The 15802-nt window shown below is 44.0% G+C and overlaps 1 protein-coding gene across 4 annotated transcripts in view; it reads left to right on the top strand.

Moving 5' to 3' along the window:
- The window catches only part of CFAP52 (cilia and flagella associated protein 52), a 43671-nt gene that overhangs the window by 20093 nt on the left and 7776 nt on the right, over window positions 1–15802 (top strand). For all 4 annotated transcript variants that reach the window (XM_077746787.1, XM_077746786.1, XM_077746788.1 and 1 more), the window contains 4 exons: window positions 1978–2148; window positions 9754–9902; window positions 12343–12488; window positions 15326–15477. In XM_077746787.1, coding sequence (XP_077602913.1) covers window positions 1978–2148; window positions 9754–9902; window positions 12343–12488; window positions 15326–15477 — 618 coding nt within the window. The remainder of the gene's footprint in view (window positions 1–1977; window positions 2149–9753; window positions 9903–12342; window positions 12489–15325; window positions 15478–15802) is intronic.

The raw sequence follows: 15802 nt of genomic DNA, 5'->3' as shown, positions 1-15802 counted from the left end.
CGGAGCTGACATTGCAGCAAGAGGGAAAAGACAGTCAGTAACAAACAGAGTAAACAAGAATTGATCGCATTGAAGGATGGTCGGAAGCATGGAGACTAATGGAGTTGGAGGGACAGGAAGGGGGGATCAGAGTTTGGAGGGAGACAGGGGTCAGGTTACCATTTTAAATTCAGTGCCCCCCCCCATAGGCCTTCCTGAGAATTTATGGGGACTGGTTTTATGTTTGTGTGAAGGGGAATCAGAGAGGGAGACTACTTACGAGCGGTGTTGCTTAGACTCTGGATGTGCGGAGTGAGTGTAAACAATGAGCCCCCTAGTTTTTTAACACCTTGTTTTGAATACACAGATGTCCCTGTTGTAATGAAGACAGTTTGATTCAAGGCACTTGTTACAGGGTCTGTGCTGTATATGCCTCCAAACTAACCTTGTGTGACAGAATAACCTCCCCTTGGGTGCAGCGATTTCTACCTTCTTGGGTTTTTATGGATTAAGAAGTAGCTCCCATGAGAAGTCAGGAGAGTAGTATGATGAAGCAGCCTCACCCTCCAGAGCCCTGGCCTTCACCTTGTCTTCTAGGGAGCCCACATGCCGATAGCCAGTATTTCCATTGGCTGCTCTCCAGGGTCTCATGTACATGACCTCCATCATCTCTAATCCTCACTGCGACCCCGCAAAGGAGAAATTATTCTGCGGTTGAGTGGACTGAGGCCGGGGGGGGGTTCTGGTGATTTATCCAGAGTCGCAGAGCTCTATGTAGTTAGTGAAGAACCTGGCCATGTGGCTTGGGGTCAAATCCTTTCTTCATGAACCGTTCTGCATCCCCCAACATTCTTTGAGAAACACAGCATTTCCCATGCTGGTCCCTTGCACAAGAACACGTGTGACACTCTTATTGTCAAAACTAAATCAGTTGCAGAGCAAGATTGGGTTTTTAGGGCCTCGTTCATTTTTAGAGTCTTTTTGTTTAAGGTCATACTTGTTCAACATTTGGGAAATGAGGGATCTGCAATGTGGAAGAAGAGAAAATAGTCCCTGAAAGTTCTGGTGAAGAGAGCCACTATTAACATCTTGTTATTTCTCCTGGTCTCTGTTCTTCCTACATATTTTGAAATAATTGTACATATTTTGTGTATGAAATTCTATTTTCTGGTTTATTTTTACTTAAGGCAGACATCATAAACATTTTCAGTATTAATATATTTTTTAAAAACTTCTGTGGCAAAATATACATCTACTCCATCATCTTTTCAACATGGCTTTGCTGCCGGGGCAAATCTCTTAAGAAGATGCCGTCCCATAGATGATTTAACCATTCCGTGATTGTTCAATATTTCTGACTTTTTACTCTCTTCGTTAAGGTTATACCAACATCATGGGGCGCCTGGGTGGCTTAGTCGGTTAAGCGTCCGACTTTCGCTTAGGTCATGATCTCGCGGTTCGTGAGTTCGAGCCCCGCGTCGGGCTCTGTGCTGACTGCCAGCTTGGAGCCTGGAGCCTATTTCAGAGTCTGTATCTGCCTCTCTCTGACCCTCCCCTGCTCACGCTGTCTCTCTCTCTCTCTCTCTCTCTCTCTCTCCTAGAAATAAATAAAAAAATAAAAGGATATACCAACATCCTTTGACGTTCAGGCTTCTCCTCCTCCCCCCCAATTTTAGGATTATTTTCCAGAAGTGGTATTAATAAAGTATTTAACTGCCATGGTGGTGTGTGTCCCATTGCCTGTCTGGAATCCTGTCCAGATCCTGCTTATGGCACACAACCCATTTTAGACTCTCGGTCGCTGAGGAGGCCACCCCACCCCACCTGGCCTCTTGCTCTGCTGACCTTGGTCACCCAGTACTGTGAGTCACCCCTGCCTCTCCGATCGCGTCGCCTCCCTGAAGGTATGTCCCACATCGTATGTCTGATTTGTAGCCTCTGTAATAAATACTCAACTGGTTGAGTGACTCTGCCTCACCTTCTTGCTTCTCCTGAAAGGAAAATCCAGTTACAAGGCAGCGTCACTTCTATCACACTTCGAGGGGAAGGGCACCAGATTTTTGTAGGAACAGAAGAATCGCACATTTACCGGGTCAACTTCATGGATTTCAAAGAGACTCTCATTGCAACATGTCACTTTGAAGCTGTCCAGGACATCGTCTTCCCATTGTAAGTAGGAGAGCAACGTACTTCTGCTCCTCAGATCAATGAAAACATGGAGGTCTGACGCGGTGTGCCCGGAAATGTAATTTTATCATGTTAATGCATTTTCAACATCTATTCATATAATTGTGGGTTTTTTTGTCCTTCAGGTTTTCAATTATAGCCAGTTATTTTAATAGCAATTGTAATTTAATATTATTAATTACAGTACTAATTATAAATATAATACTAATCTTTCCTTATTATTTAGTAAGAAGTATTAACAATAATAATTATTTATGTTACCTTTACCATGTCGCTGCATTCGTTTTCACAAATGAAATCTGAGCTTCTTTAGAATGTTAGCTTTTCTAATGAATCCATCATGGACACATTTCTGTTTTCCCAATGCTGTCTAGAGAGAGCTTAGTAGTGCCTTCTTACAAATTTCCTTCAATCAGGTCTTCCAGATTTGGCATGCTTAATGGCGGTGTCCTCAGGAGGTCGTCTGGACCTTTTGGTAAATCCCACACAAAACAAGTGAAACAAACAGCCACTGGCAGTTGCAACATCAAAAGTCATAGTTTGCCATGATTTGCTTTCGAAATACATTTTGTCTCTGGCAACGTCCATCCCATGAAGCCGATCGGCGGTTTTTGCTCTCACCTTCCTCAGTATGAGCTTGAATTTGCAAAACTCAAAATCATTGTTCTTCAGAGGAAGACTGACTTTGCGAACTCGGTGCTTACCATCATGATATGTGCTTTGGGTTCTCTGATTCACTGAACGTTGGTTCTTCTAAATGTTTCTGAGAGTGAACATGGCTCGTGCTTCCTACCAAGGAGCTCTTTTTTGAAAACTGGTTAGCCAAGGGCCCCTGGGTGGGCAGTTAAGCGTCTGACTCCAGCTCAGGTCATGATCTTGTGGTTCGTGGGTTCGAGCCCTGCTTCGGGCTCTGTGCTGACAGCTCAGAGCCTGGAGCCTGCTTTGGATTCTGTGTCTCCCTCTCTCTCTGCCCTTTACCTGCTTATACTCTCTCTCTCACTCTCTCAAAAATAAATAAACATTCAAAAATTTTTTTAATTAAAAAAAAAGAAAACTGGTTAGTCATTTTCTTTTCATCTCACTGTTTTCCTCTTGTTTCTAAGGAGCTTGGTAGAATCGATCAGTAAAATTATTTGGCCCTTAGGGCCTTTTGTAAGAGTGGATTTTTAACTATCTCTTCGAATACAGGCTTTGTGACTCTACTCTTTCTCCCCACCTCCTTTTTTTTTAAATAGCTTTATTGAAATGTAATTTACATACCATAAAGTTTACCCATTGAGAGTGTGCAACTCAGTTGTTTGTGCATATTGCAGTTGTGCAATCATCATTGTAATCTAATTGTAGAACATCGCATTAGCCCCAGAAGAAACCTGGGAAGAGTCACTACCCTTTTCCTGCTTTGCTCTCTCCCCCTCTCCCCCTGTCGAGCTGTGGAGAAAACTGAGCCAAGAGGTAGAACGTCATGTAAGGGAATGCGTGCTTCCTTTCCTTGCTGATTCACTGAGGCAACGTACATTGTTTTCAGCTGCTATTACTTTGCACATCAAAGCATTGATATATTGGGGGGAAATGTGTATGGGCCAAAGCAACTTCTGTAATATTCTGCTATCACATGTCTATTTGCCAATTGCGTGGGAAACATGCATTGTAGCAAAAGAAACTCTTTTTTTTTTTTCTTCAACATATTGGTATTGTTTACGTGTAGGTAAGTCTTGGTCTTTTGTTAGGATTCGATTCGTGTGTACTAATTTATATCAAATGAGTTTATAGATATTTTCTATTTAACAAGTTTCCTTTTTTCTTGTTTACTTTTCTTGTCTTCTGCTGTGTGGCCATCATGTTTTTCGGTCCTGCCTTCGCCTCCCCTGCTCCGTATGACTTGGAAATTATTAACTTTGTTTTTTTAAATTTTTTTTTTTAATGTTTTATTTATTTCAAGGAGACAGAGAGAGAGACAGCGTGAGCAGGGGAGGGTCAGAGAGAGAGGGAGTCACAGACTGAAACAGGCTCCAGGCTCTGAGCTGGCAGGCAGCACAGAGCCCGACGCGGGGCTCGAACCCACGAACCGCGAGATCATGACCTAAGCGAAAGTCGGACGCTTAACCGACTAAGCCACCCAGGCGCCCCTATTAACTTTGTTTTTATTCACTCCGTGATTTACCCTTGAATTTCTAATATACGTATTATTTTTCTGCCAAACACCAACATTTATATCATGTTTTCTAAAGAAGAGTCTCAGCATATTTTACTTCCCTCTCATCATCTCTGATGCTAACATTGTTTAAAATTATAGATCCAGATTACATACTTATTATCTTTTGCAAATAATTACTTTCAGATTTAACTATAAATTTTGTATTTTGTTTTTATCACTCTTTTTCCCCCCCCACATCTCCCTATTTGATTTTTTTTCTATGTCATTCATGGGGGAGAGGATGGGGGAGAAAATTCTTTCAGAGATAGTCTGTGTATAGAAAATTTGGTCCTTACTTATCTGAATATATTTTTGTTTTACCCTCAGACTTCAGTGATAATTTGGCTAGGTATAAAAAGTATATTAGTGACTTTGTATTGAAATATACTTACAGAAAGTACATAAATCATAAGTAACCACCTCAGCAGAATAACACACCTATGTGACTACCACCCAGTCAAACAATAGAATATTTCATTCACCCCGAAACACCCCTTTCAATCACTACCCTTACCTTTTTCCTTAAAGAAAATCACTACCTGGCCCTATAGATTCATTTTACCTGCTTTTGGCCTTCATGTAAATGGAATAATTCAATATTTATTTTGGAGGTCATATTCTTTTTTCTCTGTAGAACCTTTTAATGTTGTTTCTATCTTACATTATCTTATCCTTAGGGTTTTTTTGTCAATAGTTTTATCATTTACTGAGAGAAGTGTGTTAAAGCCTCAAGCAATGAATGTTGATTTTTCCCTTTATTTCTGTCAGTTTTTGCTTCATATATTTTTGAAGCTCTGTTATTAAGGATGTGTGTGTCTGTGTGTGTGTGTGTGTGTGCGTGTGCACATGCACAATAGCATATACATATAAATCTTCCTAATGTATTGACATTTTAATCATTATGAAATGTCCCCTCTTTGTCTCTAGTAATTCTCACTTTGATGTGAAATATGATATTAGTATATTTATTCCAGCTTTATTATTCTTTACTTTTACTTTTGGGGCACCCAGGTGGCTCAGTCAGTTGGGCATCCAACTTTGGCTCAGGTCATGATATCACAGTTCATGGGTTCAAGCCCCATGTCGGGTTCTGTGCTGACAGCTCAGACCCTGGAGCCTGCTTCGGATTCTGTGTCTCCCTCTCTCTCTGTTGCTCCCCTGCTTGCTGTCTCTCTCTCTCTAAATAAATAAACATTGAAAATATTTTTTAAAAATACTTTTCCATTAACATATTGTATCTTTAAAGTTCTTCTCTTGAAACAGCATGTAATTAGTTATTTCTTTTCTATCCAGTATAAAAATCTCTACTTTTTATTTAGAACGTTTAGTCCATTTACTCTTAATGTAATTTTTGATCTAGTAGTATTAAATCTTCCTTTTTGTTATTTGTTTTCTTTTGTCTCATCTGTTCTTTGGTCTTCTATTCTTTCCTTCTACGTTTTACTTTAATCAAATGTTGTTAGTGTTACATTTTAATTGCTCTATTGGCTTTCTACCTATATATCTTTGCATTAATTTTTTTAATGGCTGCTCTAAGGATGATGATGTACATTTTTTTAAAAATTTTTTTAATGTTTTTATTTATTTTTGAGAGAGAGATAGAGACAGTGTGAGCAGGGGAGGGTCAGAGAAAGAGGGAGACACAGAATCTGAAACAGCCTCCAGGGTCTGAGCGGGCTGTCAGCGCAAGCCCAATGTGGGGCTTGAACCCATGAACCGTGAGATCATGACCTGAGCCAAAGTCAAACGCTAAACCGACTGAGCCACCCAGGTGCCCCTGATGTACATTTTTTAACATATCACAATCTGCTTAGAGTTAATGTTGAATTACCTCAAGTAAAATGCAGTCTGGGAACTTTGCAACAATTTATTTCTCTTACCCCTGTTCTTATTCTTAGTGCTTTTGTTTTCATGTATACCTATTAATGCTATAAACCCATTAATACAAAATCATAGTTTTTGTTTTAAAGTCATAAGTCTTTGTCATAAGTATATATATTATAGTAATTTATAACTATATTATACATTATAAATATATAGTTTTTAGTTCTTTGTTGACATTACCTATCTGTTAACTTACTGGTATCATAGTTACCTTTTATACTTTGAATGCAATTTAAATAGTAGCTTTGAAGTCTTTGTCTGCTAATCTAATACCTTGATCTACTTGGAGTCAGTTTCTTTTGGCTGCCTCTTTCCTGAATCATATTTTCCTATTTCTTTGCATGTCTTATTACTTTTTGTTGAAAGCTCAGCATAATAGATAATACATATGATCTACAAATATGTATTATATACAGACATATTATCTACATATGTCTATATATGTCTATAACTGCATACATGTCTACATCTACATATAATGCAGTAACTCTGAATTCTATAGTATTCACTGAGGATTATTGGCCTGGACTCAAACTGCAAACTTTGTCTTTCTCATAGAAAGCAGCAGCTGACATTCTTATGGCTTCCCACGGCTACTTCTTTATACAGGTTCTGGGCGAGCCTGTGGGCTTCTGTAATTTAGCATCCTCCCAAGGATTTGTGCAGAGATGAAGTTCATTCTCTCCAAGGTTTCCTTGCTTCTGGATATTTCTCCCTAATTTCCAGGTGTTCTTATGTCCGCAGGCCCTGGCTTCTGGCATGGTAAGCCTGTAAGGTCCAGCTTTCTGCCCCTCAAGCTGAACACAGTTGGTGAATGTATTCAGTGAAAAAGGCAAAAATAAAACCACCTCTCAGGTTGATCCCATACAGCTCTGTCTTCAAAAATAGAATCCTTAAAAAAAAATCAATAGAATTAAAAAAAGAAAGAAAGAAAAAGAAAAGTAGAGTTTTTTCTGGTCTCTGCTTTTTCTTCCTCTCGGGGGTTCTCCCCTGCACATAGAATTTAGCCATCAGACGGGAATTTGGACAGTGTTTATGATCTGAATTTAGGTTTTACTCCAGCGGAGCCCTTGTTCTCGCTGACATGCTTTCCTCTTTTAATTTCCCAGGCCTTAACTCTGTTTTTGTTTTTTGTTTTTACTTTTTTTTTTTTAACATTTATTTATTATCGAGAAACAGAAACAGAGCATGAGCATGGGAGGGGCAGAAAGAGGGAGAGGCACAGAATCCGAAATAGGCTCCAGGCTCTGAGCTGTCAGCACAGAGCCCGATGTGGGAGAGCGGTGAGATCATGACTCGGGCGGAAGTTGGATGCCCAACCTACTGAGCCACCCGGGCGCCCCTCCCAGCCCTTAACTCTGATCTCTGCACACCTATAGCCAGTAAGGTGACGGTTTCTCGGCCACATTTTTCTGTGGCCACTGCAGCTGTGGGTTGGGGGCACCTTCACATTAACCAGCAACACAGTAATGATTCTGATCCCTTTCCAGTTACATTTTTACAAGACCAAACACTTCTTGATTTCCGTTTACTTGCAAATATCTTCCTTGTCTTTAGGATTCGGGGTTCCTGTGGTCATTAATTCCATTCAGTGTTCATAGTTGTTGTCTGCGGGAAGGTTTCTGTGGCTTCACTGCTCCAACATGACAAGAAGCACTTTCTATTCGTGGTTTTGATATGCTGTGTTTCTCTCCAGTTCTGTTTCTTCGCAGATTCTATCTGGCCAATTTCTCTTTGTCCTCAATATTTCTGGCCTATTTGATGATAATCTTTCCTGCCTTCCCATATCTACTTCTGCATCTTCTCCCTTTTCCCCGTCTCTGTCATCTGTATCTGTGTCTTTATTTTATGGGCTTTTAGGTGGGAGGCACATGGGCCTCATGCGCCATCTTGATCCAATTAGTTTGTTTGTTTCTGGAACTTAACCTTTCAGATCATAAACTACGGACAATCTGCTCCTGGAAGAGCTCACGTCTTGACTAGATTCCCGACAAAGTAGACTGTCCATCAAGGTTAGGGAGAGTTTGGAAAGTTCCCTAGGTGTGCTCATTCTGTGATATTTGATTTTCACAAGGAGTCCATATGCCTCTTTAAAAGCTCCCTTTCCCCACAGGAGACGGTCATTCACTGAAGGCAGGGTCCTATATAAAGCCTCTGTTATTTAATTTATTTTATTATTATTATTCTTTTTTTGATAAAGAGAGAGAGAGCATATGCGAGCAGGGTAAGAGGGAGAGAGAAAGAGTGGAGAGAATCCTAAGCAGGCTCCACACTTGGTGCAGAGCCCAATGCGGGGCTCAGTGAGGGGCTTGATCCCACCACCCTGGGATCAAGACCTGCGTCAAAATCAAGAGTCAGATGCTTAACCAACTGAGCCACTCGGGCACCCCTCCAGCACTCACTTTTTCTAAGTAACTAGCCCACATCATAACTGTTTCTAGTCCACATTATAATTGTTTCTCTCCAAGCCCCAAAGCTAAATATGCAGAAAAGATCCACTTACTTTTCTATTAATTTCAAAGCAAGTAGATCTTAAAATAAGGGAGAGGGACTCTTTTCCTGAATGTGCTTTTGATGAAATGTAGACATTCCTTGAGAAGCACTTCTATCTAGAAGGCAGCTCAGCCCCCACAGAAGCTGTAGCTATAAATTCATATTTATAAAGCAGGTGGGCTTTATTGTACCCCAGTATTACTTCTTTTTCTGATCCAAATTGGTATAACTTGTAATTTTTGACATAATAATGTTTTTCACTACATTTACAAGTTGTCCTTAAAAAAAAAAAAAAAAAAAAAGCAGAGTTGGGGCGCCTGGATGGCTTAGTCGGTTAAGCGTCCGACTTTCGCTTAGGTCATGATCTCGCGGTTCGTGGGTTCGAGCCCCGCGTCGGGCTCTGTGCTGACTGCCAGCTCAGAGCCTGGAGCCTGTTTCAGTCTGTGACTCCCTCTCTCTCTGACCCTCCCCTGCTCACGCTGTCTCTCTCTCTCTCCTAGAAATAAATAAAACTTTTAAAAAAAAAAAAACAGAGAAATCAATTGTTCTGGGTTCACTTCCTTGTCCAAAGTCTCACATTTTCCCACAACCAAGCAAACATCTGCAGGTGTGAAATCTGGCACGTGTGTCACTTTTGTCTTTGAAATTGTAACGATTATCTACTTCACAAGAAGACTTTTGTTTAGCTTCTCTTGATATCGATATTCCACAGACGCATTTGAGCTCCTGTCCACCAGGACATTTAAAGACTTTGAAACTGATATTTTCCGCTTGAGCGACGTTGTCCCAACCCATCCTCCCGGGGAAAGCGCTACAAAAGATGGTCCACAGGTGATTTGTGGGCATCGAATGCCATTTTTCACAAGGTTTCTGTAAGGCCATCAGACTTTGAGATACGTGGCGCCTAAAAGGCATCCTTCCCTGTATCTTCGTGCAATATATTCGAGAGTTAAACGTGCATCTAGAAACATCTTGTATGGCTGCACCTCTTTATTCTCACCCTGTCTCCTTTGCAGCGGCACTGCCGAGCTATTTGCCACCTGCGCCAAGAAAGACATCAGGGTGTGGCACACGGTGTCCAACCGGGAGCTGCTGCGGATCACCGTGCCCAACATGACCTGCCACGGCATTGACTTCATGAGAGACGGCAAGAGCATCATTTCCGGTAACGTTGACATCATCTCCGGTGTTGTTGGCGTCACTTCCGGAAGCGTTGACGTCATTTCCGGCAGTGTTGACGTCATTTCCGGCAACGTAGACCTCATCAGGCTTTGGCTTGGCTGCCGGCTGTGGCTTTGGACCTTGGCGTTCTCGTTCAATGCTGGTCTCTCCGGAGGGATACCCTGCAGCAGCCTCCCCACTGCCCACCCCTCCTTGCTTCGAATCCAGCCTCTCTTTGGAGTTCCCTGCCCCCCCCGCCCCGCCCCGCCCAGGAGACTTTCTGAGCTCAGAACGACCAAAGAGCAAGTTCTCTTCCCCCAAAATGGCTGCATATAGCATGCAGCTTTCTCTCTAGTAGGGGAATTGAGGAATTCGAATACCAAAGGGAACTGAGGCCGTGGCAAGCACAGAGCACCTGTGTTGGACCCCCTTGGGTTATTTGAGAGATAAAAACCTCACCTCAACTGTGTTACGCCTCGAAGGGAATTCATTTTTAACTCAATTGATCCTTCCACGCCGAAGCATTTTTTTAACATAAATGACAGACGCCATGCTATTCCACCTCTACGTACTTTGGTATCCATCCCTAAGCATATTTTTCTCATGAAATAATAATTTCTTAATATCATCTTATGTTCCACTCCTACGCAAATTTCCCCAGCGGTCAAAAAGTAAATTCACATGTTCATATCAGGGAAGAGTCAAGTGGATCTTTAGGAGCAGCTGTTGAAATGGTGGTACCGGAAGCCCATCTCAGGCCCTCTTCTCCTGGCTCTGTTTCCTCTCCATTGGCTTCTCCTTTGGGCAGGTCTTCCCACACAGCCGCCACCACCGGGAGCTCCTGGCTTAGGGCGTTTCCCTCTGATGGCCTTCACTTCTCGTCATCTCTTCCCTTGTCTCAGCCACCGCCATCCCCTAGGTTATCATAGCAGCTTCTACCACATCTCTCCGCCCCTGTTCTTGCTTACCATCCCTCTCCCCCAGTCTGTAGTCAACACAGAAGCCAGAAAACTCTTTTTAAGATGTGAGCCCGATCATGCCATTTCTAGGGTTCATTCCTACATCCCTGCAGATGCCTCCAAGGCCTTTCCATGACCCTCTCTCCTTCCCCCCCCCCCCAACTTGTTAACTCTGTCTTTGTTTCTTCTCATTCATCGCTTCTGGCCATGCTTCCTTTTTTGCTATTGCTCAGCACACGGTGCACAGGGCCTTTACCCTGGCTGTTCCATCTGCCTCGGTTGTTCTTTCCCCAGTGGGCCCCATGGCTCACTCCCTTCACCCCCTCTCCTCCTCAAGTCTTTGCTGAAATGGGATCTACCTTGAACATCTTACTGAAAACTGCAAAGGTCCAGAGGTGCCACTAAGGCTGATGAGAAGGAGCCAGCCCCGTGAAGACCTGGGGGAAGAGCATTTCAGGCAGAAGGAACAGCAGGGGCAAAGGTCCTGAGGTGGGAAATCGCTTCATGTATTTGAGGAACAGAAAGAAGCCAGTGTGTCTTGAGTGCAGGGGGGTAAGGTTGGGGTCAGGGTTGAGGGAGGGGTAGGAGAAGGTGAAGAGCAAGGCAGGGAGCAGAAAGTAGCTACCGCGGAGGATAAAGGAGTTGGATTTCCATTGTAAGCGTAGTGAGAAAACCTTTTGAATCCTCTTGATCGGGGAGGCAACATGAATTTAAGAAGTGCATCCAGGCCCCTGCAAAGGTAATTCCTTGAAGGGGGCAAGAGTCTGAGAGGCCAAGGAGGAAGCTGTTACAGTAACCCAGGAGAGAGATGCCAATGGCTTGGATGAGGTTAGGCCCAGTGGAGGGGTTAAGAAGTGGCCAGATTCAGGATGCTTTTGAACTGTAGAGCTGGCAAAGCTTGCTGATGGATGTTGGGTTGCGTTGGGTGGGGTTGGGTGGATGGAATAGAGACGAAGCAAGGATGACTCTGAATTCTTGGCTTAGACAACTGGATGGATGGTGGCAACTTCTACTGAGACGAGAAAGATGCCAGGAGTTGGGGGAGGAATATGTTTTAAAGTAGAGGGAAGGGTAGGAAGCCAACATGTGTTTGGAGGTATTAAATTCGCCATCCCAGGTGCACTATCAGCTAGCCAATCCAGTGTGCAAGATTTGCAGCTCTGGGAGAGCCGGGAACTCCAATATGGGAGCTGACCTCTTTCCTTCCTCCCCGCCCCCCCACCAAAATGTTTTCTTCCGGGGTGGGGTGCACCTCGAGGCAGATTCAACTAAGGCAAGCCAGTCCTTTCCTCCAGCCAGGTGTGGTCAGTTTGGGGAGTCAGAGGAAAGAGGGATATGATTCCGGGAAGTTGTGGGCAACTGGTCTCTTTCCTCCGTCCCCACCCCTGCTCCCCAGTCCTGACTCCTTTATGATTACGAGAGCCAGAGTCTTCGCAGAGAGTAGTATACTGATTCCGCCTGCGTTTTGTTCCCCTTACACGCCAGCGTGGGACGACGGGAGAATCCGAGCCTTCGCCCCAGAGACGGGCCGGTTGATGTACGTCATTAACAACGCCCACAGGATCGGAGTGACAGCCGTTGCTACCACCAGTGACTGTAAAAGGGTCATCAGTGGCGGTGGCGAAGGGGAGGTACCGTTCTTGAAGGCAGAATCTTTTTACAGTAGTCCTCTGTGTAGACCAACAAACAGCCTTAAAGGAGGCGATGGACTTGAATTTTTTTAATCTGTACTAGGAGTCAGGCAGGACCAAAGTAAGAATTTGAAGAAACCCTATACAATACACCATAAATTAGAGTTCTAATAATACAAACATGCAGAGAGATATATTTGTTCACAAAAGAACGTGTAAGATATAGACATGAAAGCGTTCAGTGTGGAATCGAGCCATGAATCCAAGTCAGTGTTTTGCCAGAGTTTTGGAATACTTATTCTTTTCCTTCAAAGACTATAGTTACATGAATTGTCTTCATCTTATCTTTTAAAGGAGATGCTATTTTTAGAATCACTTCTTTCATCTACCCAGATATTTGACCGTTATTTCAAAATTGTTACACTTGACCTTCCCTTCCATCATTTGGACGAGCTTGAAACATCTTNCCCCAACTTGTCTCCTGCCCCCAAAACCTTCCTTTCTCAACATAGGACCTTTCCTTCCCTTTCTCCATGCTACTGTAGGAAGAACTTGTCAGGGAGAAGAAAGAGGCAGCATCTTGATGTAGACTTTCGCAGAGTTTGGGCCAAGCAGACTTGTGGCTGGGCAATTGAGTTCGAGAGTCATGCTTCTTTTTCTCTTTCTTTTTTTAAAAATTTTTTTGATGTTTATTCATTTTTGAGACATAGAGACAGAGCATGAGTGAGTTGGGGATGGGCATAGAGAGAGGAAGACACAGAATCCGAAGGAGGCTCCAAGGCTCCAAGCTGTCAGCACAAAGCCCGACACGGGGCTCGAACCCACGAACCGTGAGATCATGACCTGAGCTGAAGTCGGATGCCTAACCGACTGAGCCACCCAGGCACCCCTCAAGAGTCATGTTTCACTTCTGTCCCATCCTGACTGTGTGACCTGGGGCATGCTCTTGAACCTCTCTGTGCTTTGGTTTCTTGTGTATAAAGGGAGGATCACAATACTCCAATTAATGAGATGTTTTACACTATTTTGTACCGAGTCTTCAAAATCTGATGCAGATTTTACATTCAGAGCACATCTCCACGTGGGCTAGCCCTGTGGCAGGTGCCCAGCGACATTTCCAGCCCTGGACCCTCCCCAGCTCTCTGCCCTCCACCCCCACAAGGGCTTTGATCCCTTCTCCTATCTCTTCAGCCATGGCGTTGCTGATATCCTCAGCACCCTTGCTTCATCCCTCAGCCTTTTGGGGCACCTGCCTTGCTGATGCCCAGACTTGGCTTCGGCCAAGCTGTGGAGAGCGGCCGGAGGAAGTCATGCATGACAAATTCAGTGCCCTTGGCCCCATTCAGAAATCTTTTCAGAACACCGCGTCAGCTCTTCCTCCCATCCCCCACTCAGCTCTTACAGACCTTCCTTCCAGAAGACATTGTCTTCAAGGTCTTTGTCAAGTGCTGGAGACCAGGGCTGCTGGTCAGTGGGTGTGTGCTGCTATGAATCCAGCAGTCCCCAAAATACTCAAGCACCTGTAATTCCATTTTCACTGGTAAATGGCCCTTGCCTGAGTGGCGAAGACCCCAATCCCACCACCGTATCCCCTCCCCTGCCCAAACATACCCCAACCCCCCTGTGATCCCATAGCCAAAGGGCTAATACTCAGAACGCCCCAAGTTGCAGGCCTCGGTGCTGTTTGGCTGATCCCCCCCACCATAGTAGTTCGAAAATGTGGGCATTGCTCTTGCTGAAGACTGAATGTGGGCCTCGCCATGTAGTGGGAGTACAAGATTAGAGATCTGTTTTCCCTGACAACAGTCACTGTCTCATCCTGTGTCAGGACAGGGGCAATTGTTTGGACACCGTAGAAACGAATATGGTGCAGCCCATTTGGGATAACTTCACGCCTCCTCATCTTCCTTACTAAGGAAGCATCTTAGAATGTTTCTCCTGCTTTGTTTATGGTTATTTTTCTCTTTCAGGTACAAATAAGTCAGTCTGTTATAACTTACCCCGATACTAGTTTCTAGTCAGGTGTTCACCCAGAGCTACTATTCTTCTATTGGCTCATATGACTTACACAAGATAATCTCTTCTTCTTCTTCTTCTTCTTCTTCTTCTTCTTCTTCTTCTTCTTCTTCTTCTTCTTCTTGTCCAACATACTCATAAGAAAGTATAAACATCTAACTACACTATTACGTTTTCTGATACAGCTGTGACGGAATGTTTATTACAGAACATATCAATAGCTTTCCTCCTATGTAGCCTTTTTGTTACAGTTAGGGCATCATACGGGCTGCTTTGAAATGTTGTGTGTAGGTCTTCTGACCTATGAATTTCACTTCTGGATATTAGAGTGCGGGGGGAGCGGGGATCAGAAAATATTTGCTGTAGAAACTGGGTATTGGTTCCGATGAGGCTGAGACCCATCGATTTGAAATGATTGACCCTGAGCAGCTGATGTGAAGTTTAAATATGGCTCTGCATCCCCGGGAGATTTCCTGAGGGCATCAGAAATCTGAGAGCGGGGCTCAGCAGAAACACGCAGACATACATTATGTCACTTGGTTTGGCCGCAGGTGTCTGGTAAATTTCTCAGCCTTGAGAGTAGATGCAAGTGCGGGATCATTGGTAGTGTTCGCCTGGCTCCGCGGAAGGCTCTTCCTGCTCCACAGCTTAGCGTTCCCACCCCACTCAACTGAGATCAGAGCAGGGAATTTACAAAAACAGGTCAAGCACAGCAGAGGTAGAAAAGCTCTCGGAGTTGTTGGGGGGTTTTTTTTGTTTTTTTTTTTTAATCTTCCAAAGCCCCAGGTTGGCGCTGAACGCCCGCGCTTTGTGGCTTTCAGGTGAGGGTGTGGCAGATAGGCTGTCAGACCCAGAAGCTGGAGGAGGCCCTGAAGGAGCATAAATCCTCCGTGTCCTGCATTAGGGTGAAGAAGAACAACGAGGAGTGTGTCACGGCCAGCACGGATGGGACCTGTGTCATTTGGGACCTTGTGTAAGTACCTGTGACGGGGAGGGCAATCTGACACAAAACCCAGCAATTCCAGCGTTTCCCAGAGAGAAGATCCAAACAAAGGGTAGAGCTCTCCTTCACAGCGACAGGAAGGGGACGTTCATCTGAAGCCATTCGCCTCTCTGCCTGTTTAGGGTTCACAGACGCTGGTAGAAAGGGCGCAGTGTCCAGGAAGAGCTGATGTTGGAAGATTCCGGATACGTAGGGAAGTAGCTTTCCGCACGCACACAGCGAAGCAGGATTTAATTTATGCACATACAGTGCTAAGAATTGCCCCTCCCCCAAAAAGGGAGAAGGGAGATAATCA

The sequence above is a fragment of the Crocuta crocuta genome, unplaced genomic scaffold (genome assembly GCF_008692635.1).
Source record: "Crocuta crocuta isolate KB4526 unplaced genomic scaffold, BGI_CrCroc_1.0 scaffold139, whole genome shotgun sequence".
Taxonomy (NCBI): domain Eukaryota; kingdom Metazoa; phylum Chordata; class Mammalia; order Carnivora; family Hyaenidae; genus Crocuta; species Crocuta crocuta.
This window is presented reverse-complemented; position numbering and strand designations above follow the sequence as displayed.